This window comes from Pelodiscus sinensis, chromosome 1, assembly GCF_049634645.1.
Source record: "Pelodiscus sinensis isolate JC-2024 chromosome 1, ASM4963464v1, whole genome shotgun sequence".
Classification (NCBI taxonomy): domain Eukaryota; kingdom Metazoa; phylum Chordata; order Testudines; family Trionychidae; genus Pelodiscus; species Pelodiscus sinensis.
This window is the reverse complement of record NC_134711.1, coordinates 4,896,536-4,919,912: the sequence shown is the minus strand read 5'-3', so window position 1 is coordinate 4,919,912 and position 23,377 is coordinate 4,896,536. Positions and strand designations below refer to the sequence as shown.

Below are 23,377 nucleotides of genomic sequence, written 5' to 3'. Positions count from 1 at the left end.
ATCTGGTGCTCTGTGTTCTGAGCCCGCCTGGGAATTCCTAGGTTCCCAGTGGAGGCAGGGAAGGCATCTTACCATGTACCTCTAGGCACTGTATGGCTGTGTCTACACTGGCAAGTTATTCCGGAAAATCAGCCGCTTTTCCGGAAAAACTTGCCAGCTGTCTACACTGGCTGCTTGAATTTCCGCAAAAGCACTGATGATCTAATGTAAAATCATCAGTGCTTTTCCGGAAAAACTATGCTGCTCCCATTCGGGCAAAAGTCTTTTTCTGGAAAACTGTTCTGGAAAAGGGCCAGTGTAGACAGCACAGTAGTGTTTTCCGCAAAAAAGCCCCGATTGCAAAAATGGCGATCTGGGCTTTTTTGCAGAAAAGCGCATCTAGATTGGCCACGGACGCTTTTCCAGAAAAAGTGCTTTTCCGGAAAAGCGTCCTGCCAATCTAGATGCGCTTTTCCGGAAATACTTTTAACCGAAAACCTTTTCAGTTGAAAGCATTTCTGGAAAATCATGCCAGTGTAGACTTAGCCTATCTGTTTAAAGCTACCTCAGCCATTGCTGGCAATACATAAAAGGGTCTTGTAGTGACCCCATCTGGTGTAGTGACAGAAATGTAGCCATGTTAGTCTGGTGTAGCTGAATCAAAAAACAGGACTAAGTAGCACTTTAAAGACTAACAAGATGGTTTATTAGGTGATGAGCTTGCGTGGGCCAGACCCACTTCCTCAGATCAAATAGTGGAAGAAAATAGTCACAACCATATATACCAAAGGATACAATTAAAAAAAATGAACAAATATGAAAAGGACAAATCAAATTTCAGAACAGGAGGGGGATGGGGGGGAGGTAAATGTCTGTGAGCTAATGATATTAGAGGCGATAATTGGGGAAGCTATCTTTGTAATGGGTAAGGTAATTAGATTCTTTATTCAAACTCAGGCGTAAAGTGTCTAATTTAAGCATGAATGACAGTGTGTGTGACATCTGGTGTGTGACATGAATGACATCGTGTGTGTGTGTGTGTGTGTCGCTGAGAAGGGAGCTCTGTACACAGGCAGAGCCCTGACTTGCTGGTAAGCAGCTCTGCAACCTTCCATGTACAAAGTGTATGTGACGGAGGCCCCTCACAAAGGTGGGGGGCAGTGACTGTTGGGGAAGAGATGCAGGGAAAACGGCAAGGCTTCTGCTGCTGGTGGGGAGGAAAATGTGTGTGACTTTCGCTGCGGGGCAAAGATCAGTGAGTCAAATACTGTGATTTCTTGATGTAAGAAAAAGGCCCAGAGAGTGGCCAGTTTTAGGTAAGTGAAAGATACTCAAATCTAGGGCATGAGATCTTCCCTGACCTCCAGGGGCTGGGAAGATCCCTCAGCCTCCAGCTGGGAACACTGAACAAGTACCTAGATGCATGATTGAGTAGGCAGTTGCCTGCCCTGGAAGCATTAGATGTCAGCCACGGCTGGAGGCAGGATACTACACCTCACTAATCAGCAGTCTGGTTCTCTTCCCTGCCTTTCCAGCACAGTGGCTATTGCTCGGAGAGGATTCTGCAGAGCATTAACTCTGGGAGATGGACCGTATGGCTCGTCTAGTGAATGGAGAGCTGGCTCTCCCAAGAACTGCCCCCTCCAGGCAATATTGTGGGCTGTGCCCTGCCTGCATGTGGAAAAATGCTTCTGTATGTTTATAAGAGTGCACAGGAATTATGTATGTACCCATGCACACCGCCATCTGCCAGTTGGGTTCTAACTTGGCCTTTGGGGCGATGTCTACACTACAGGGTTTTTCTGGGTGGAAAAATTCCACCGCATCCAGGGAACATGTCTTCTCTTCCGCTTATTTTTGCGGAAGAGCAGATGTGCTCTTTCAGAAGCCTTGTCTTCTTCCTCCCATGAGGAAGAAGGGGTCTTCTGAAAGACGTTTTTCTGAACTTTGGTCCAGTGTAGATGGGCCACATTTCGGAAAAGCCTCTTTTGAAAAACTATCGGAAAAAGGTACACAAATTTGCGTACCTTTTTCCGATAGATTATTGCAGTGTAGACATAGCCTGGGTGTGCACTTATATGTGCATTTTTGCACGTGCAATTGCACATTTAAGAAAATAGCCGGAGTGTTTTCTCTAAGGGGCCCTAGAACTATAACTAACGGCAGTTTCAATAAGCTCTGTTATTCATGCTAAAATTCGACACTTTACGCCGGGGTCTTAACAAAGATGCTAATTACCTTACCCATTACAAAGATAGCTTCCCCAATTATCACCTCTAATATCATTAGCTCACAGACATTTACCTCCCCTTCCCCCCTCTCCCCCGCATCCCCCTTCTGTTCTGAAATTTGATTTGTCCTTTTCATGTGTGTTCATTTTTTTAATTGTATCCTTTGGTATATATGGTTGTGACTATTTTCTTCCACTATTTGATCTGAGGAAGTGGGTCTGGCCCACGAAAGCTCATCACCTAATAAACCATCTTGTTAGTCTTTAAAATGCTACATAGTCCTGTATTTTGTTTAAGCTCTTACTGTGACTCTTTCTGGTCAAGAAATAACATCCATTCTCTTTTCTTTAGGGTGAACAAGGATTGCCTGGACAAGAAGGACGGGTTGGCCCCAGGGTAGGGAATCCTAATCAAAGTTTTAAAAAGTCAGTGAATGTAGAGCCTAAACGACCCAAGTAAAATGGGACCCCAACCTCAGCTGGTGTTACCGTAATACACAAAACACTGTGAGAATTAATTATTATTTGTCTTCTCTGAAACCCTCAGCTGAAGCGCAATATGCGAAGGCAAAGCCCTTTGATTTTTTAAAATGAAGATAGATTTCCCTCTTGCTTTGCAAACTCCTGGCACCGGAATATCCAAAGCTCATTCTCTTGCTAAGTGCCGGCCTTTTTATGTTTGTTGATTGGAATTTCTTTGCAAATGGATCTTTGCCTTAACAAAAGCACCTTTTGTTTTCCAGGGTAAAAAAGGCCACGCAGGAGTCAAAGGGGAGAAGGTGAGAGGGGTGTCACAAGGAGGAAGGAGAAAATTTGTTCCTCTTGGTTTCTGAGGACAGGACAAGGAGTAATGGGCTTAAAGTGCAGCAGGGGAGGTTTAGATTGGACATTAGGAAAAAATTCCTAACTGTCAGGGTGGTCAAATATTGAAATAAATTGCCAAGGGAGGTGGTGGAATCTCCCTCTCTGGAGATATTTAAGAACAGGTTAGATAGACATCTGTCAGGGATGGTGTAGACGGAGCTTGGTCCTGCCTTGAGGGCGGGGGGCTGGACTCGATGAACTCTCGAGGTCCCTTCCAGTCCTATGATTCTATGATTCTATGAACTGATAGAAATAAATGACACTTGGACAGGAGAGGAGGTAGTATGGTATAGATTAATGATAACACTGGCATCGAGCAAAGATAAAGTGGGTGGCGTTACACTGATCTAAAACCACTGCGGTCGGCAGCAGAACTGAGCCCCATGTCTGAGTTGTCTCAGCTTGCTGACCGTGTGCTCAGTTTTCTTTTGAGGAATGTTTCCCGTGCGTATTTGTTAGTTTATAGGTTCCCCAAGGCACGTTCCTTTGCACTTTCGTTTCCTTATTAAAGCCAGGATCAAAATGAAATTGGTCATTTTTGTTAGCATTTGCAGACTTCCAGTCGCTAGGTGAAAAATAGGCTACCAACCTGCATGCTTCAGGGCCCGCACTCATTACCAGCTGGGGACAGGAAGGTATCTCTCCTGGTGAAACAGTATGGTGGCACAGAGAGGCAGTTCCTTCCTCTGCAGTTTCCAGGATCAGACATGGAACTACATGGACCATTGGGCTGCTCTGGCAACTCCTATGCACCTAATACCTCGGTATATTTTCTCTCGCTTGCAGGGGGAACCTGGAGAAACGGGGCTGAAGGGACCTCAAGGAATTGCTGTAAGCCACTCGAGTTGTTTGACAAGCTGCTGTCCGAATGACCCTGCATGTAACAAATGGGAGCATTTTGGGATGAGACCATGACAGCGCCCACCCCTTCCAGACACTGTAGTGCCTTCAGAGCTACTGGCCAAGGCTCTGGTGAACCGTGTAGTCTCTTTGGCATCTCTGGTGCCAGAGACACCGGCTCCGGCTCTTGTTGATATGAATACCCCACTCTGCCCCTCCGGGCAAAGAGGCATTAAATTGGGCCACTTGCCTGCCAGAACGGTGCGAAAGAAACATGGTGTTAATGAGAATGAGGCTCTTCATTCCTGTGAGTCTACAAGGGCTGCATTCGGGTTCAAGTTTTGCCCCATCCCCGTTCAGCCTGCTGGAATGGCCGATTTGAGTGTCTCGTTAGCATTTGATTTAGGGTTTCTAGTGACCGGCAGGTCTCTCTCTCACACTGACGGCCCTCAGGGGTGCCGTCTGCTCTTGTGTTCAAACGTCTTTCAGGGAAATCTCCTGAGAACAGACCGTCTAGGGAGCGTTGTGTGTGGGCCTGATTCTGGCCAGAGGGCCCCGAAGAAGAGCTACGGGATGGTGGTGTGGAAAAGTCTGGTGGTGGGGACATGGAGTGTAGCGCTTCTAGGCTGCCCTAGTCCAGAGGTCCCCACTCTTGTCATGGCTGTGCCCCCTTACTTCTGTCCACACCACACCCTCCCCCCCAGGAGCCAGGCTGGGAGCAGGGCTGTGGCTCCCAGAGTTGGGGGAAGGAGGAGGATGGGTTGATAAAGGGGTCAGGTTTAGGGGTGGGGCTAGGAGCAGGGCTGGGGTCAGGAGTGAGACCGGGCTGTGGACGTGGGCCTGCAGGTAGGTGCCTGGGACAAGGTGGGGCAGGAGCCAGGGCAGCAGTTGGGGGTGGGGCTGGAGCAGAACTGGGGGCTGAGTTGAGTGGTGCTCCCTGCCTCCAACGTTCCTCTCCTGCCCCTGGGGAGCGTGCCCCACAGTTCGGGGTCCGCTGCCCTATTCAGATCAGTTCATGCTAATTGTTGTTCCCTTCTGATGGCTGACGGGTAGCCAGTGTGCCAGGGGCTGAGGATCTCATGCCACTCCCTGCTGGCTGAGTTTTCATGTTGTTAAAATCCTCACCACGTTTAACCCGTTGGGGGCAGGTTTGGCCGAGACACCAGCAGCTGGAGGGGGCCTCTCTCGCCTAGGCCTCTCCACAGCACGGCTGTGGGACTTTGGCAGGGGGAGCTGTGACCCCTGCCGTACAGTGTGGCCCCTTTGGGACCCTGTAATTAAATGACTGCAACATTTATAACCTGTTGGAAATGTTCCTTGGCTGTATTGCAGGGCCTTCCGGGAATGGTGGGGCAGAAAGGAGACCAAGTAAGTATCACAGGAGGGAGTCACTTAGGCTATGTCTACACTGCAGGCTTCTTTCGAAAGAGGCTCTTTCGAAAGATCGCGTCTAGACTGCAGGCGGATCTTTCGAAAGAGAAATCCGCTTTTTCGAAAGAGAGCACCCAGCGAGTCTGGATGCTCTCTTTCGAAGACGGCCTCTTTACATTGAAGAACGCCTTCTTTCGAAAGAGGAGCTTTCGAAAGAAGGCGTTCTTCCTCGTGAAATGAGGTTTACCGCCATCGAAAGAAAAGCCGCGTTCTTTCGAAATAATTTCGAAAGAACGCGGCTTGAGTCTGGACGCAGGGGAAGTTTTTTCGGGAAAAGGCTACTTTTCCCGAAAAAACCCCTGAGTCTGGACACGGCCTTAGATCGAGCAGCCAGGGCCGAGGACGGGAGACCGGACTTCTGACAATCAGACACCAACCTTAAACTAGTGACTGTGTTGAGTTCCCTTGGCAAGTTTCCTCGTGTCTGTGCCAAGCAGAGCAGAGGGGGACAACTGACTTTTCAGTTTGCGGGTGGCTACAACATTTTGGTTAGAAAATTCATTTAGCAAACCAAATCAGGAAAACTGCCAAAAAACTCAGCAACTGGGGAAAAAAAATCCATTTCGAGTCCAACAAAAATATTTCTGGCATTTTTAAAGGACTGAATTCACAAGCTGGGTAGCGGTGGGGGTCTCCTTTAGCCCAGTGCTTAGGGGTGATCACCTGGGATGTTGGAAACCCTAGTTCAATCCCCTCTGATCCTTGTTGTGGATAGAATTTGAACTTGAGTCTCCCACCTCTCAGGTGACCGGGCCATGCGCTATTCTGCTGCAAAGCTTTCTCAGCCTTGGTCTCCTACCGCCCAGGAGAATGCCCAACCCCCAGCCACTGTGTCCATCTCGCACTCTCTTTCCCTGTGCGTCTCATTCGTCGCAGCCATCTCTCCTTACACGCCTGCTCATTGGGCCTACGGCAGACGAGCCGCATCGTTAGGGCCTGCCACACGCCTGGCTGTGAAAAACACATCCCAGCCTATGAAATCTGGTCTTTGTGCACTTCTGCTCCCTACTATACAGACTCCGTGGGGGAGGCCAGCGTTTCTCAAACTGGGGGTCCCAGCCCAATAGGGTGCTCTGGTAGGGGGGGGTCACAATGCTATAGCAGGAGAGGTTGCCAGCCTGCTGCACTGCTTTTAGAGCTGGGCAGCTGCAGCATGGCACGGGTTGGCTGAGAGCTTAGCTCTGAAGGCAGCATAGAAGGAGGGGTGCCAATACCCTAATCCCCCCAACTATAACACTGTGACCTCTCCTCACAGCCCGTTTTTAGGTCAGGACCCCTAGAGTGACAATGCCAGATTTAAGTAGCTGAAATCATGACATTTGCAACTTTAAACATCCTAGAACTGTGAAATGGATCAAAAGGGACCGTGAATTTGAAGCACCGTCTTAATGTTTTACTTCTGTTCTTCTGTGCCTGGGTTGGGGGCTGGCTTAAGAAACGATCCTTTAGGTTTTTTACGCATAATCGCTTTTAATTTTCTAACAATTTAACTTTACGCATTTACTTTTTCCTTACAGGGAATCCAGGGCTCTCCAGGTGCTCCGGCCATGGGGGTAAGTTCTAGTAACTCGCCCTCGTACTAAACGCTGCGGCACACAGTGCACTATACGGACATGACTTGTGCTGCTTAACGCACCGCTGTACGGCAGGCAGTGTGAAAAGCTAAAGAGCTAGGGAAGTCGTGTCTTACTGACCTGCCTGTTCCCGCTCACTGTTCAACTCCTGGGTATTCCTCAGTTGCACAGACTTGGGAAAATCAGTCTCCTGGGTGATGGAATTTCGAATACCAGTTCCAAATTAGTCTCAGATGGGCTGATTTTTGGATCAGGACTATCGTCCTCTCCGGTGTTGGCGACGGGACAGGAGTCGGCTTTTGCCATTAAATCACAGGCCGCAAGTGCCTATGGGATAATAGAGGTGGGTGGAGCTTATTCTGATTTGGAACTTGGCTTGTGTCCCCGCGTCCTCTCCCAATAAAATTTAGTGTCACATGATCTGAATAGCCACTTGTGGCAGGGAAGCCATCCCGCCACATAACGGGACACTTACGTGGCTTCCTTTTCTCCTAGGTTGTTGGACCACCAGGCAAGAAGGGCGCTAGAGTGAGTTCATTCGGCAGTCCTGTGTTCAGCCTGCACGCGACCTTTGTCTTAGAAGGCTCGGGCTTAGGACCATGTTACTCCCTGAGATCCCTGGGATAGACAGAGACCCGGCCTCAAGAAATGAGGGACCTTGAGTGGAACATCAGAACGGCCAGACTGGGTCAGGCCAGTGGCGCATTTAGCCAGTGTCCTGTTGCTGAGAGTGGCCCCTGGCAGGTGCTTCAGAGGGGCTGAACAGAACAGGGAAATCATTCAGTGATCTATCTTCTGGCATCCAGTTCCAGCTTCTGGCAATTGGGGTGGAGGGACACCCAAAGCATGGAGCTGTGATCCTGACCTTCTTGGCTAATAGCCATTGAGGGACCTGTCCTCCATGAATTATTCAATTCTTTTTTGATCCCAGTTATATTGGCCTTCACAACATCCCCTGGCAGTGAGTTCCACAGGTTGGCTGTGTATTGGGTGAAGAAGGACTTCCCTATGTTTGCTTCAGACTTAGTCTATTCACGTCATTGGGTGATCCTTTGTTTTGTGTGTTATGTCGAAGTTAATAACCACTTTCTTATTCTCTTTTCCCCACACCGTTCATCATTTTACAGACTTGCAGCATGTCCCCTCTTTTGTCTCTTTTCTAAGCTGAACTGTCCCTCTCTTATTAATCACTTCTCATCTGGAAGCTGTTTTCAAAGTGTGGGTGTAGTGACACACGATCAGCAACAATGATTCTGCCCATTAATCTGTCGTTGTGTATATACAAGCAAATGTAATCTCCTGCATAACATCTCGATATATAGTAGGTGTAAATTTGCTTCCAGCCATTCTGTTTCCAGGGTCAGCTTATGGAAAAGGCTTAGATTTTGGAGGACTAATTAAGGACATTAAGAAAGTACACATCCAGTGCCCGAGACAGAATCTGGACTCTGGTTAGCATGGCAAGATGTTGACATTGCTAGAGTAAACTCAGTTTCCAAAATCCAGGGTTTCCTTGGAGGTGGAAGAGACCTCTTGCTGTGTTATCCAGGGCTTGACAACAGGATTGATTTAATTTCCTTTTCCCCCACACCCTTATGGATGGGTCTGGCCCGGAATATTCTAACACCAGTTCTTCCCTTAGGAGTTCATTGCCAGACACAGAGCTACAGGACTTATGCTACATCATCCCTACAGCAGCCCTCCTGGCTAGGTCTGCCTTTCTTCACTAAGGCCAGGTCTACATTGCAGGGGGGGTGGTTGGCTTAAGTTACGCAACTCTGGTTATGTAAATAACATAGCTGGAGTCGATGTACTTTAAGCCGAGCTTGGCACTGTCTCCACAGTGGGAGGTCGATGGAAGACCACTCCTGTTGACTTCCCTTACTCCTTACAACAGTGGGGAGTACCGACGGGGGTGACCTCAGCGCTCGATTTAGCGGGTCTTTACTAGACCCACTAAATTGAACTCTGGAAGATCGATCGCCAGAGTGTTGATCCTTCGATAAGTGAAGATGTGGCCTAAGGAGCCGAATATGTTACTCTGCTCCCCTTTTCAACAGAACAAGCTACTCCTTTTCTTTTCTTCAGACTGGAGCATGCCCGATGCCCATTTTTCTCCAGCTGTTTCCATTCTGTGGGACACTCCTATAAGAGATTAATTTAGGATGCTAGGAATTATTAGGAAAGGGATAGAAAATAAGACCCAGCATATCTTACTGCCCCTGTATAAAACTATGGTACGCCCACATCTTGAATATTGTGTACAGATGTGGTCTCCTCACCTCAAAAAAGATATTTTGGCCTTGGAAAGGGTTCAGAAAAGGGCAACTAAGATGATTAGGGGTTTGGAACGGGTCCCATATGAGGAGAGGTTAAAGCGACTGGGACTTTTCAGTTTAGAAAAGAGGAGACTGAGGGGGGATATGATAGAGGTCTATAAAATCATGAGTGGTGTGGAGAGGGCAGATAAAGAAAAGTTATGTATTAGTTCCCTAAATAGAAGAACTAGAGGACACCAAATGAAATTAATGGGTAGCAGGTTTAAAACTAATAAAAGAAAGTTCTTCTTCACACAGCGTGTAGTCAACCTGTGGAACTCCTTGCCAGAGGAGGCTGTGAAGGCTAGGACTATAATAGAGTTTAAAGAGAAGCTTGATCATTTCATGGAGGTTAGGTCCATAAAAGGCTATTAGCCAGGGGATAGAAATGGTGTCCTTGGCCTCTGTTTGTCAGAGGCTGGAGAGGGATGGCAGGAGACAAATCGCTTGATCATTGTCTTTGGTCCACCCTCCCTGGGGCACCTGGTGCTGGCCGCTGTCAGTAGACAGGATACTGGGCTAGATGGACCTTTGGTCTGACCCAGTATGGCCGTTCTTATGTTCTTATGTTCTAACCCTCTCATGAGACCCACCTCTGCTTGTGGGACTTAGCAAATGCCCCTTTGGCAGCTGCTTGGGTTTTAAAATATTTCATTCCATTCTGTGAGTGATGGAAAAGGATTGAGGTCTGCAAAGTCCTTAGGCCTTCCCCTTGCCTCAGATTTACCAGACCGGTTGTCATTCTTGTTGGTGAAATACCAGTCTCTTTTGAAACTTCCTAGCATACAACTCCTGGGCTAGGTTCTCATCACATTTAGACAAGTGTGAATTAGGAGTCACTCCAATGGAGTTAAACGAATGTAAGCGAGAGTAAAGTCCTGCTAACGCTTTGAATTCCTTCCCCATTTTCACAGTGAAGAATATTATTTTCAGAGCCACAGACTCCATGAAATCCCCTAGGGTATGTCTACACTACCCTCCTAATTCGAACTAGGAGGGTAATGTAGGCATACCGCACTTGCAAATGAAGCCCGGGATTTGAATTTCCCGGGCTTCATTTGCATAAGCCGGGCGCCGCCATTTTTAAATCCCGGCTAGTTCGAACCCCATGCCGCGCGGCTACACGCAGCACGGAGTAGCTAGTTCGGATTAGGAAGAGGAATGAGGAGTACAGCTAGTGGAATGAGCTAGTGGAATGAGTACAGCTCGTGGAATGAGGAGTACAGCTAGTTTGGATTAGGAAACCTAATCCGAACTAGCTACTCCGTGCCGCGTGTAGCCGTGCGGCACGGGGTTCGAACTAGCCGGGATTTTAAAATGGTGGCGCCCGGTTTATGCAAATGAAGCCCGGGAAATTCAAATCCCGGGCTTCATTTGCAAGTGCGGTATGCCTACATTACCCTCCTAGTTCGAACTAGCAGGGTAGAGTAGACATACCCCTAGAGACTTACAATAGATATCGATTTTACATAGTAGGCACCCAGTTATAGTGATGGGCAGCAGGATTAAACCCTAAGGCCAGGTCTACAGGAGACCCAGCATCCTGACTTAAGATACGTAACATCAGCTTCGAGTTTGGCGGTGTCCTCACAACGGGTTTGCTCCCATCTGCTTCCCTTACCCCCTCGCTAAAGGAGGAGTACCAGATGCTAGCGGGGGGAGTCCTCTGAGCTCGATTTAGCGAGTCTTAACAAGACTCGCTAAATCAAACTCCAGAAGAGCGATTGTGGGAGCGGTGATCTTCCTTTTAGTGGAGTCAAGGCCTGAGAGAGATGTGTCAATGCCTCAAAGAAATCAGTCTTCAAAGCGGATTGAAAACTGTGAACCATAAATTGCATGGATTCCAGTAGCCACTCAGGAAGGGTGAGCCTCGGCTAGGAGACCTTACTAACTTTCTGACTTCATAGAACACTAGAACCAAAAGGGACCGCAAAAAGTCATCGAGTCCAGTCCCCTGCCCTCACAGTAGGACCAAGCACTGTCTAGATCATCCCTGACAGGTGTCTGTCTAATTAGGGTTACCATATTTGAACTTTTAAAAAAGAGGACACTCCTGAGAGGGAGTGTATCAGTATCTACCAACTCACGTTGTACAGGCAGTCCCCGACTTACGTGGATCCGACTTACGTCGGATCCCTAGATACGAACGGGGTGAGGCAACTCCCGCACATGCGCAGCAGCATTCCCGGGGCTCGCTCACCTGGGTCCTAGGATCCTCCTCCTCCTCGGGCCGGCTCCGACTGGGGTCCCACAGAGCTGCCGGGCAGATGAAAAGTGCCTCCCCACGCCCGCTGCCCCCCCCACCCCCTGCCAGCAACAGGCTGCCCCCTCCCCTGAGCAACAGGCTGCCGAACAGACAAAAGCAGCCTCTCTGCCCCTCCTCCCCTCTATACATGCCGGGCTCCCGGAGCGCAGCAGCGTCCCCGGGGCTCGCTCACCTGGGTCCTAGAATCCACCTCCTCCTCCTCTTCGGCCGGCTCCAACTGGCCTCTGCCTGCAGCAGCTGGCCACAGGGACAGGGATCCCGCAGAGCTGCCGGGCAGAGGAAAAGTGCCTCCCCACGCCCGCTGCCCCCCCCCCCCCCCCGCGGCCTCGCATCCTGCACGCCTCCCTCCTCCCCCCTGCCAGCAACAGGCTGCCCCCTCCCCTGAGCAACAGGCTGCCGAACAGCAGACAAAAGCAGCCTCTCCGCCCCTCCTCCCCCTATACATGCTGGGCTCCCTGGGCAAACAAAGACTCCACCAAAACAAACAAAGTGCTGGCCTCATTGTGTTAGCAAAAAAAGGACCCTCCTCCTAGAACCCTGGGTGGTGTGTGGAAATAAAGCTATTAGCTCAAAGCATGGTGCAGAGCTGTTTGGTATTTGATGAGTTACTCCTTTAGTCCTAGAAATGTAGCCGTGTTAGTCTGGGGTAGTTGAAGCAAAATGCAGGACAATGTAGCACTTTAAAGACTAACAAGATGGTTTATTAGATGATGAGCTTTCGTGGGCCAGACCCACTTCCTCAGATCAAATAGTGGAAGAAAGTAGTCACAACCATATATACCAAAGGATACAATTTAAAAAAATGAACAAATATGAAAAGGACAAATCACATTGCAGAACAGAAGGAGGATGCGGGGGGGTGGGAAGGGGGAGGAAGGAAGGTAAGTGTCTGTGAATTGCTGATATTAAAGGTAGGGAGAGTGGGATGTTTGTGAGTTAATGGTATTACAGGTGATAATTGGGGAAACTGTCTTGATAATGGGTGAGAAAGTTCAAAGACTTGTTAAGTCCTTGTCGGTAAGTGTCGAATTTTAACATGAATGACAGTTCAGAGGATTCCCTTTCAAGTGCAGATGTAAAAGGTCTTTGTAGCAGAATGCAGGTGGCTAAGTCATTTAGGGTACGTCTACACTACAGCGCTAGTTCGAACTAACTTAGTTCGAATTAGTTAATTCGAACTAAGCTAGTTCGAACTAGCGCATCTAGAACTAAAAACTAGTTCGAACTAGCGTTTTGCTAGTTCGAACTAGCGCGTCCACACTGATTGGACGCAGGGGGGCATTTAAGGGCAGCTGAAACCGGTTCTGGCAGGGCATCAGGTCAGCAGTTGCTTTGTGTGGCTGCTGTCTGAGGCTATCTGAGGCTCGTGCTTAAAGGGACCCCCCTGGACAGCCGGTTCTCAGCTTTCCCTGCTTGCTTGCCAACCTCGCCGAGGGACAGCAAAGCATCGGTCTCTGTGCCCGTCTGTGTCGGTGCTTCCCTTCGGGGGGGACCGCCGCAGGTGGCAACATGGAGCCACGGCTCGCCCTGCACCTTCTGGTGCACGTTCTGGACTTGCTGCTGCAAGCCTGCCACCAATGGCTCGAGGCTGCCTGGCACCACCTGGGGAACGTCAGCCCCCTGCCTCTCCACCTGGCCGTCCTGGGGGCCGTGGAGGAGCCGCGGCGGTGCCCCGGCACCGGCGTGCCCCGCCGCATCTGGCGTCTGGACACCAGCAGCGACTGGTGGGACCGCATCGTCCTGGAGCACTGGGACGACCGACAGTGGACCCAGAACTTTAGGATGAGGAGGGACACCTTCCTGGAGCTCTGCGAGTGGCTCGCCCCTGCCCTGCAAAGAAGGGACACTCGCATGAGGCCCGCCATCCCCCTCCAGAAGCGGGTGGCCATCGCCCTCTGGAAGCTCTCCACGCCGGACAGCTACCGATCCGTCGGGAACCAGTTCGGCGTGGGGAGATCCACTGTCGGAGCAGTGCTCATGCAGGTACGGCGCTCGTCGGCCACCGAGCCGGGGGGGAGGGGGGCTGCGAGGAGGGGATGGGCCACCCCAGGGACAAAGGGGGGGGCGGGAGGAGGCGAAGGCGCCCCGCACCGGAGAGGTCGGGCTGTCCCGGCCGTACTACACGCCGCCAGGGGGGTTGCTTCCGGGAGTGGGGCGCGGGGCACTGCCAGGGCACGCACGCTCCCAGCCACCCGGGCGCCCCACTGATTGACGCTTTGCTGTGTCTCTCTCCGCAGGTGGTCAAGGCCATCAACCGGGTGCTGCTCCGCAGGGTGGTCCGCCTCGCCGACCCGGACGCCGTCATCCGGGGATTCGGCGCCCTCGGCTTCCCCAACTGCGGGGGGGCCATCGACGGGACGCACATCCCCATCCGTGCCCCGGAACACCAGGCGTCCCGGTACGTCAACAGAAAGGGGTACTTCTCCGTCATCCTGCAGGCCGTGTGTGACCACCGGGGACAGTTCACGGACATCAATGTGGGCTGGTCCGGCAAAGCACACGACGCACGGGTGTACCGGAACTCCTCCGTGTGCCAGCGGCTGCAGGACGGGACCTTCTTCCCCGACCGCCACATCAGGGTCGGGGACGTGGACATGCCCGTCTGCCTGGTGGGGGATGCCGCCTACCCACTGCAGCCGTGGCTCATGAAGCCCTACACGGGGCACCTCAATCCCTCCCGCCAGGCCTTCAATAACAGGCTGAGCAGGGCCCGCATCGTGGTGGAGGGGGCCTTCGGGCGACTGAAAGCCCGCTTTCGATGCCTCCTCACCCGTCTGGACCTGGCCGAGCACAACATCCCTCCCGTGGTGGCGGCATGTTGTGTGCTCCACAATTTGTGTGAGCGGAAGGGGGAGGCTTTCTTGCCAGCCTGGATGGCTGAGGCTGACCGCATGGCTGGACACTACGGTCAGCCCCGCACCGCCGCCGTCCGGGAAGCCCAGCGGGGGGCCATCCGGATCCGGGAAGCCCTGCGGGAGAGCTTCCAGGTGGAGGAGGAGGAGGACTGACCTCTCCCTGCATGCCCCACCGGGGCCTTCTTCCACCCTACCCCCCCCTTCCCCTTTCCCCTCCCTATCTACTGTACAATAAAGACACCTGGTTTTCAAACAAAAACGTCTGTTTATTTCAGAGAACTGGGGTGGGGGAGGGAGGAATGAAGGTGGGAGAAGGGAGGGGGAAACCTGGGACAAGGGAGCTGGAAGGGGAGGGGAGGGAAGGGAGGAAGGGAAAGGAAAGCTCAGGGGTGGGAGTCCGGCTGCCTCTCCCGTCTCGCCACACTGCGGGTCCGGGGGCGTCGGTGGGGAATGGTTGTGGAGGGGGGGGCAGAGAGGACAGGGGGTGTGGAGGAAGCAGGAGCGGAAGCAGGAGGAGCAGGGGGAGCAGGGGGAGCAAGAGGGGGAGAAAGAGGGGGAGCAGGGGGAGCAAGAGGGGGAGCAAGAGGGGGAGCAGGGGGAGGAGGAAATGGAAAGCGGTCCAGCAGGCTCTGGAGGTGGCCTCGCAGGGCACGGCCCTGCTCCTCCAGGGCCTCCAGACTCCTCTGGCGCAGCCTGAGGTCCTCCTGGACCCAGTGGTCCTGGAGACGGAGCTGTCGGTCCAGGAACCGGAGATGCCGCCTCTGGTAGTCCTCCTGGTTCCTGGCTGTCCTGCTTGCCCGGGCGCGGGCGGCTGCTGCAGGCGGTGTGGTGCGCCCTGCAGGCCCCGGTGCTGCAGCTGTGGTGCAAGAAGACCAGCGGTCAATTACCCCAGGGGCCCAGGTGTGTGAAACCCAGCTCCCCTCTGCAAGGCCAGGGCCCCTGCAGGATCCCCAGCTGCTGCTCCGTGGTGGGCAAGGCCCAGGCGCACGGTCCCGGGGCTCCCTCTCGCCTCAGCCCCCCGTACACATAAGGGGAACACGAGGGTACTCACAGGTGGACGCCTCCCCGGCCTCTGATGATGCAGGCGAGCGGCTCTGTGGGGTGCCTCGGGGGTCCCGGGTCCTGGGAAGGCTGGCGGCAGGCTCCTGGCTCTCAGAGCCCTCCTCCTCCTCCTCCGTCTCCAGGAGCGGTCCCTCTGCCCCGGGGTCAATCACGTCCCGGGGGGCAGGGACGGCATGAGGCCCCAGGATGCGGTCCAGGGCATGGAAGTGGGGGCAGGCCTCCGGGTCAGCCCCTGGCAGGCAGGCCCGGGAGTAGGACTGCCGCAAGTCCTTAATTTTGCAGCGCACCTGCTCCCGGCTGCGCTGGTGGCCCCTGGCGGCCAGACTGGCAGCCATGCGTCCATAGACGGCCGCGTTCCGGTGGCTAGTGCGGAGATCGTGGACATTGGAGGCTTCCCCCCAAACCTCGATGAGGTCCACGATCTCCGCACTTGACCAGGCGGGCGCCCGCCTTTTGCGCCCCCGGGCAGGCTCCCGGGAGCCGCCAGGCTGGTCGTGGGGAGCAGTGGAGGGCTGGGAACCCTCGGATGGCTGGCTCATTGTGTGGCAGGTGCAGGCTGTGCAGGCACGGGTGCTTGCAGCCTTGCAACTGGCACAAAGTGAGTAGCCAGCCCGTGGCCCTTTAAGGGCTCCGGGGCCGGGAGGGGGGCAATAGAGTTTCCCTGGTGTTGGCCAGAGTGGCCACCAGGGAAACCTGGGAAGCCTTAGCCTCCCACTAGTTCGAACTAAAGGGCTACACAGCCCTTAGTTCGAACTAGCTAGTTCGAACTAGGCGTTAGTCCTCGTAAAATGAGGTTTACCTAGTTCGAACTAAGCGCTCCGTTAGTTCGAATTAAGTTCGAACTAACGGAGCGCTAGTGTAGCGCCTAGGAAAGTTAGTTCGAACTAACGTCCGTTAGTTCGAACTAACTTTGTAGTGTAGACATACCCCCAGAGAGTGTCCTTTCTGGTTAAAGTGGCAAGAAACTGTTTTCTCTTTGTGATCTTGTCTAATATCTGTTTTGTGGGCATTAATCCTTTGGCGAAGTGTGGCTCTGGGAGACAGACCCATAGTCTCCTATAGACAACCACCTAACCTCAAGATGATTCTTACCAACCACCACAGGACATACCACACTAATACCAACCCTGGTACCTTCCCTTGCAACAAACCCCGTTGCCAGCTTTGTCCACATATTCATTCTGCTGATACCATTATTGGACCTAACCAAGTGAGTTATAAGATCAAGAACACATATTCCTGCGCATCCAGAAATATAATCTACGCTATCATGTGCCGAAAGTGTCCGTCTGCTATGTACATTGGACAAACATCTCAGACACTTCGCCAAAGGATTAATGCCCACAAAACAGATATTAGACAAGATCACAAAGAGAAAACAGTTTCTTGCCACTTTAACCAGAAAGGACACTCTCTAAATGACTTAGCCACCTGCATTCTGCTACAAAGACCTTTTACATCTGCACTTGAAAGGGAATCCTCTGAACTGTCATTCATGTTAAAATTCGACACTTACCGACAAGGACTTAACAAGTCTTTGAACTTTCTCACCCATTATCAAGACAGTTTCCCCAATTATCACCTGTAATACCATTAACTCACAAACATCCCACTCTCCCTACCTTTAATATCAGCAATTCACAGACACTTACCTTCCTTCCTCCCCCTTCCCACCCCCCCGCATCCTCCTTCTGTTCTGCAATGTGATTTGTCCTTTTCATATTTGTTCATTTTTTTAAATTGTATCCTTTGGTATATATGGTTGTGACTACTTTCTTCCACTATTTGATCTGAGGAAGTGGGTCTGGCCCACGAAAGCTCATCATCTAATAAACCATCTTGTTAGTCTTTAAAGTGCTACATTGTCCTGCATTTTCCTTTAGTCCTGAGTTTGTCACAGGGACAGAAATAGATGTGAAATCTTCTGAACAGGGGAACAGACAGCAAAACAAACATTAGAGGGGAGTTAACCTTTCCCTATGCTATCCAAAACTAAAAAAAATGTTTGGCTAGAGTTTCCCCTACAATATGTACCAGTTCCGACTTACATACAAATTCAACTTAAGAACAAACCTACAGTCCCTATCTTGTACGTAACCCGGGGGCTGCCTGTATTAATGTGTTACATTTATATATATAACATATTAATACAATGTGAGTTGGTAGATACTGATACAGATACATTCCCTCTCAGGAGTGTCCTCTTTTTTGAAAATTCAAATATGGAAATCCTAAACCTGCTCTTAAATATCTCCAGTGATGAAGATTCCACAACTTCCCTAGGCAATTTATTCCAGTGTTTAACCACCCTGACAAGCAGAACTTTTTTCCTGATGTCCAAACTAAAAATCCCTTGCTGCAATTTAAGCCTGTTGCTTCTTGTCCTATCCTCAGAGACCAAGGAGAACAATTTTTCTCCCTCCTTCTTATAACACCCTTGAAAACCTCTATCATGTCCCCTCTCAGTCTTCTCTTTTCCAAACTAAACAAGCCCAATTCCTTCAGCCTTCCCTCATAGCTCATGTTTTCTAGACCTTGAATCTTTTTTTTGCTCTTCTCCGGACCTTCTCCAATTTCTCCACATCTTTCTTGAAATGTGGTGCCCAGAACGGGACACAATTCTCCAATTGAGCCATAATCAGTACAGAGTAGAGCGGAAGAAGGACTTCTTGTGTATTGCTCCCAACACTCCTGTTAATGCATCCCAGAATCATATTTTTTTTTGCAATAGTGTCACACTGCTTAACTTGTCCACTATGACCCCTAAATCCCAAATTCTTCCCACGTAGGGGGATATTGGGCCACTCGGCCCCCCAGGACCACAGGGAGACAAAGGGAAACAAGGAGAGAAAGGAGAGAAGGTAAAGCCATGCTTGCAGCTCTGGAAACTTTCGGTTCCTTTGTTAATTCATATTTGTATCTTGTGGATCTTCTCATCAAGCCAAACTGAGGGGCACGGTCCGTGTATGGCAGCCCATGTTTGGCACACTGAGGCTACGTCTACACAGCTTCCCTCTTCTGCAAAAGCCTATGCCAATGAAGTGTGGATTAGCATATTGCCACACTTCATTTGCATAATTAATTAGGAGCCATTTTTGCACAAAAAGGAGCCATTTACACAGCGCCTTTTTGCACAAACCCCCCTCTTGCACAAGAGCCGTTCTTCCTCATATTTTCAGGAAAAACGGCTCTTGCGCAAAAACCTCTTGCACAAAAACGGCTCCTAATGAATTACGCAAACGGAGCGCAGCAATATGCTAATCTGCACTTCATTTGCATAGGCTTTTGCGGAAGAGGGACGCTGTGTAGACGCAGCCTGAGGCTACAGGCTTTGAGACAGGTGCCTTGTAAGGAGCGAGGCCTGAATTGGAAGCAGTTCAGCCTTGGCCCCCAGAGGCGGCCAGTTCATTGTGGCTGCCCCTGGAGGATACTAGCCAAGCGAACCGGCTCCTCCTGAAATCCCGCATGCTGGCCGCCGAGCCCAGGGCTGCGTTTCGGCATGCCACTGAGTGCGGGTGGGAGAGACGTCTCGTCTCCGGGAGGCAGGAGAGCAGAAGAGCCCCCACCCCCCGGTATTGCTGGTAGCACGGTGACCGTGATGAACTTGTGTTCATTGATGTCTCCCTCCCGGCAGGGAAGTCCCGGTTTCGGCATTCCAGGGCAAGCGGGACTGAAGGGCGACATGGGCGAAAGGGTGAGTGGGGCCCGGGGAGCCGAGCGGGGGAAGGACGAACACAAGAGACGCCGAGCTCAATTCTGAACCGTTAGTTCTGGGCGGCTGCAGTGAAATCTCTGCGACCTCAGCGAGGCGGCAGGAGAGCGAAATCTGGCCTCTCCCCGGCCTCCATCCATCCACTGGCTGCGCCTCAGCCCCTCCTGCTCTCTGCCTGTGGCACACGGCCGTTCGCTGTCCTCCGGGCAGGCCCACCGGCAGGGGTGGGAAAAGAGGGCAGTTGCCTTGGGGCTCAGTGAGTTAAAGGGGCCCAGGGCTCTGGCGGCTGCTGTTGCCACGGCAGCACCCAGAGCACCGAGTCCTTAAAATGGCTGCCAGAGCACCACGTGTTGTGCTCTACCGGCTCTTAGGGCTGTCTGGGGAGGCGGGGGTGTCACACTGCAGGCAGAGGGGTGTCACACTGGGGAGAGAGGGGCCACACTTCTGCCCCGAAAGTGCACGAAAGGCCAGCTGCCCTAAGCCCCGCCCCTTCTGCCTGAGGCTCCACCCCTTCTGCCTGAGGCTCCACCCCTTCTTCCTGTGGCTCCTCCCCATTCCAGGGGCCTGGAGTGGCTGCTGGCTCCCCTGGCTGTTGAGCTGGGTGTGGGGATGGCTGAGTGGTGGCCTGGGATTTATACAAGAGGTCAGACAAGGTGCTCAGGTCAGGTCCCTTCTGGCCTGAAGCTCCAGGACTCTGGCTGTTGTGGAGCCCAGCAATGCGAGGATCCGAGCTCTTGCGATGGACACGACACGCTCTCTCCTTCCCCGCATCCCGGCACGTTAGCCCAGCCGCGGACAGAGCGCAAGCAAAGAGCAGGGAGCCGCACAGCTTGAAGGGGTGCAAAGGGCAGCCTAGGACAGCTTAGTGCGGCTTCCAACGGCTCAGCCAAGGAAGCTGCCGCGTCGGCTCACCGGGCAGACCCCAAGTGTCCCTCTGTGTGCTGGCCTCTGCAGTTCACAGACATGCCCGCCCATGCTGTACAATGGCCATTTTAGGGCCAGGCCTCCAAACAACAGACTCAGGCCACGTAAAAACATCGTGACTCATTTCCGAGAGCCCAAACTGCAGCCCTTTCCAGGGGCCCTATTGTCAGAGCGCCGGCGCTCGGCACTTTCCAACACACCCTTCCCTGTGTCTCAGGCTGGCTGCCCGAAATCACCATCCACCCCTGCAACTTTTGGCTGTGGGGCCGTGTTCCCAGCCCGTGCCAGGGTGTCCGGGAATCACGTGCGGGCGTTTTCTCTGCGGCGGACTGGCCTTGGCTAGGACTGGGAGATCCGATCTAAAGGGCATTGCATCTATTGTTCTTGCCAAATGACTGATAGTTTGATTTCTCCACAGGGGAACATAGGGTTGTCCGGCAAACCTGGCCAAATGGTGAGTGAGCACAGCCAAGCAAACTCACCGCTGCGGCGTGTACCCCCCAAGTAGACTGCGCTCAGTTGGGACTGGCAGTGGAAAAGGGGATGCTGTGACAGTCCCACTAGTCACGGGAGGCTGCCAGGACTGGAGGGACTTTGAGGCAAATGGAGGCTCAGCCGGCATTTCCATGCGGCAAAGCAGGGGCCCTGCACATTGCAAAACAGGCTGAAGCTGCCTCTTTGCTCTCTCGTCTTGTCTAACCCCAACATGGCCGTAGGAGAGTGTATAGGCCAGTGGACAAGGGCCTGGAAAATAACCTAGGCACAGCATTTGGCCCAGGTTCAGCGCTGAGTCACACTGCTTTCAGAGGGAGGTAGCCACTTAAGTCCTCTGTCAGTCGGGGCCCTGCTTAACTTATCTCCTGGGACAGACCTAGACTTTGCTGAAGAAGGATGTTGTTTTGGGAGACTGTTCCTCCCCCAAACATAGCACGACCACTGTCGGCTGCGTTGGGGCAGGGGTGCTCGGGGGAGGGCGCCCCTACGTGCTTGGGGGATGTAGGCCAGAACCGCGAAGAAGGCTCACAAGGGTGAGGACACTCAATGTGGTGGAGAAGTGGGGGAGCCAGCGGTGGAGGGTGTTGGGGTGAGGAAGGGCGTTGTTAGCGCTGCGGAGAGCTGTTACAGCTGCTCTGATGCCAGCTGCCCTCGCCCAGGGTGCATGGCACTGATTCAAGGCTACAGGTTCAGTTCTGTGGCAAAAGCCCGGCCAAGCGCCTATTATCGGCAAAGCATGGTACTGGCGGCCTGCCTCCGTGGATACAGGTACATTCGCTCACATATGCCTGTGACAATGGGCCCAGCTCTGTCAGGACACCAGGGGCCTGCCACCTCAGCGAGCACAACTGCCCGTCCTGTAACTTCCCCTTGGATGTTGTTCGCTAGCACCTTTCTCCTGGCACCTGCCAGTTTGAGCCAAATTTCCTCGTTACCCTGCCATTCCCTCCTCCTCTTCTGAGGGGCTGATGTGTTCTTGTCCTATCCCTGCAGAATGTGCCCACACAGTTGCCGTGTGTTTCTGTGGAGGCCTTTCCAGTCAGCAGTGTGCTAACTTACTTCCCACCTGGGGCCAGCGCCGGGCCTAGTCCAGTTCACAGCCTTTGGTTCATCCTATTAAAGATGCGTCGGGCTGCAGCACGGCCTGCCACGGTGTCAGAGGGGTGGGCAGTGGAAGAACGAATGTAGAATTCCTCTTTTACAAACCTTATGCGGGGGAAATATTTCCATGCCGAATAGCACGAGCTGGGCCCGTTGCACATCCCTTGGCAGAGCTGCCATAGGAGTGAGAGACATCCTAGACCAGCGGTTTTCAAACTTTTTCCCCATGACCTAGTTGAAGGAAATGGTTAATGCCCCCAACCCAACAGAATTTGACTAGTGTGTGGGCTCTGGGGTGGGGCTGAGGATGAGAGCGTGAGAATCCCAGGGCTGGAAGAGACCTCAGGAGTCATCCAGTCCAGCCCCCTGCCCAAAGCAGGACCAACCCCAACTCAATCGTCCCAGCCAGGGCTTGGTCAAGCCGGGACTTGAAAACCTCTAGGGATGGAGATTCCATCCCCTCCCTAGAGAACCCTCCCAGTGCTTCCCCGCCCTCCTAGGGAAATCGTTTTGGAGTGTAGGAGGGGACTCTGGCTTTGGGGGGGGGGTCAGGTCTGGGGCAGGAGGGGGTTGCCTTGAGCGAGGGGTTTACCTTGAGCAGCTCCCAGTCAGCAGTGCGCTACTGGCCACTTCTGAAGCGCTGCACAGTCTGTGGTGCCAGGACTTGAAAGAAGTCTGCCTTGCCACCCCCTCTGGTCACCCTGCAGCAATGAGATGCAGCATCTGGCATTCCACAACCCAGTACTCCAACTGCGGCTCTCCCGCCCTGAAAGTGCGGCTCGCAAAGTGCTTGTGAAGCCGCTCCTGTGCCCCTGAAAACGGCTCCTGGCTCCCTGTGCGCACTGGCTCTCTGTGCCATCTGGCACGGCCATTCAAAATGACAGAGCCTGATGTGGTGTGGCCAAAAAGCCTTTAATCACATTTCTTCAAGGGGCAGTTCCTTTTTTTTTTTTTTTTTCCTGTTCGACAAATTTTCCTCCCTGGCTTTTTGCGCTATATGCACAACTATTTTGGCTCTTTGCCTGTAACGGTTTAGCCACCCCTGCAGTACTGGTTCACAACCCCTGGCCTGCAAGCCACTGGCCTAGAGCACAGGGATATGCAATACAGGTGAAGAAAGCAACTGTTGTGTTCATTGTTTTCTCCAGGGGGAAATGGGTCCGAAGGGAGAGAAGGGTGAACCAGGAATACCTGGGAAACCAGGAGAGACTGGACTAAGAGGTAAAGATGTAAGTAGAAGCGAACGGTCCTGTAAGACCAGTTACATCAGTACGGCTTGCAGGACTGCACCTCTTTCTGAAACCCGAGAAGGAAAAAGAGGATTCTAAATGCAAAAGGGTCCCTTTTACCATCTGGAAGGAACTGGTGGGTGTCAGTCTAGTTTGGGGCCCCGGGAGATGGGAGCCTGCTATTGTTAGGTGACCTGGCTCAGTCGGTGAGCTGTGGAGATGGTGTGAAATGAAGCAATGAGGGTGTGTTCCGGACATTCCAGACCTTGTCTCCGGCTCTTTCACGGCAGCAGTGCCCTGCCTGTAGTATGTGTGTGGCGACGCCTGGCCGACGTGTCACCAAGTTACCACAATTTGCCGCCGCCCCAAGGCATGGGATCAAGACGCACCCGTGGGAGGCCATTTTCGGGTACCTGGGATATTTTGCGGGACGTGGGGTTGCTCCCTTGGAGCTGAGGCAGGCAGCCACTCGAGAGTGTTTTGTGACAAGCCTCCGA

General features: G+C 52.5%; 2 protein-coding genes across 25 annotated transcripts in view; one reads left to right on the top strand and one right to left on the bottom strand.

Annotated features, from left to right (window-relative positions):
* Positions 1-23,377, top strand: part of LOC102464061 (uncharacterized) — a 274,304-nt gene that overhangs the window by 99,934 nt on the left and 150,993 nt on the right. For 19 of the 24 annotated variants that reach the window (XR_012902993.1, XM_075925546.1, XM_075925539.1 and 16 more), the window contains 10 exons: positions 2,562-2,606; positions 2,953-2,988; positions 3,860-3,904; positions 5,246-5,281; positions 6,862-6,897; positions 7,414-7,446; positions 18,209-18,280; positions 19,054-19,113; positions 20,474-20,509; positions 22,800-22,872. Coding sequence is in view for 23 of the 24 variants with exons in the window: in XM_075925546.1 (XP_075781661.1) it covers positions 2,562-2,606; positions 2,953-2,988; positions 3,860-3,904; positions 5,246-5,281; positions 6,862-6,897; positions 7,414-7,446; positions 18,209-18,280; positions 19,054-19,113; positions 20,474-20,509; positions 22,800-22,872 (472 nt within the window). In the remaining variant the exon portion in view is untranslated. Of the gene's footprint in view, positions 1-2,561; positions 2,607-2,952; positions 2,989-3,859; positions 3,905-5,245; positions 5,282-6,861; positions 6,898-7,413; positions 7,447-18,208; positions 18,281-19,053; positions 19,114-20,473; positions 20,510-22,799; positions 22,881-23,377 lie in introns of all 24 variants that reach the window. The other 5 variants (XM_075925568.1, XM_075925500.1, XM_075925562.1 and 2 more) reach the window with 2 other exon arrangements.
* On the bottom strand, positions 14,688-16,269 carry LOC142828056 (uncharacterized). The gene is made up of 2 exons (XM_075925457.1): positions 15,409-16,269; positions 14,688-15,213 (listed from the first exon to the last, which is right to left on the bottom strand). The coding sequence occupies exons 1-2, from the start codon at positions 15,956-15,958 to the stop codon at positions 14,741-14,743; spliced, it is 1,023 nt and encodes a 340-aa protein (XP_075781572.1). The 5' UTR covers positions 15,959-16,269; the 3' UTR covers positions 14,688-14,740.

Bases quoted from the DNA above. Each gene is read 5' to 3' on its own strand.
- LOC142828056 (XM_075925457.1), bottom strand. From the start codon at position 15,958: ATGAGCCAGCCATCCGAGGGTTCCCAGCCCTCCACTGCTCCCCACGAC. The intron at 15,214-15,408 runs GTGAGTACCCTC...CTTGCACCACAG, and splicing joins GGCCGGGGAGGCGTCCACCT to CTGCAGCACCGGGGCCTGCA.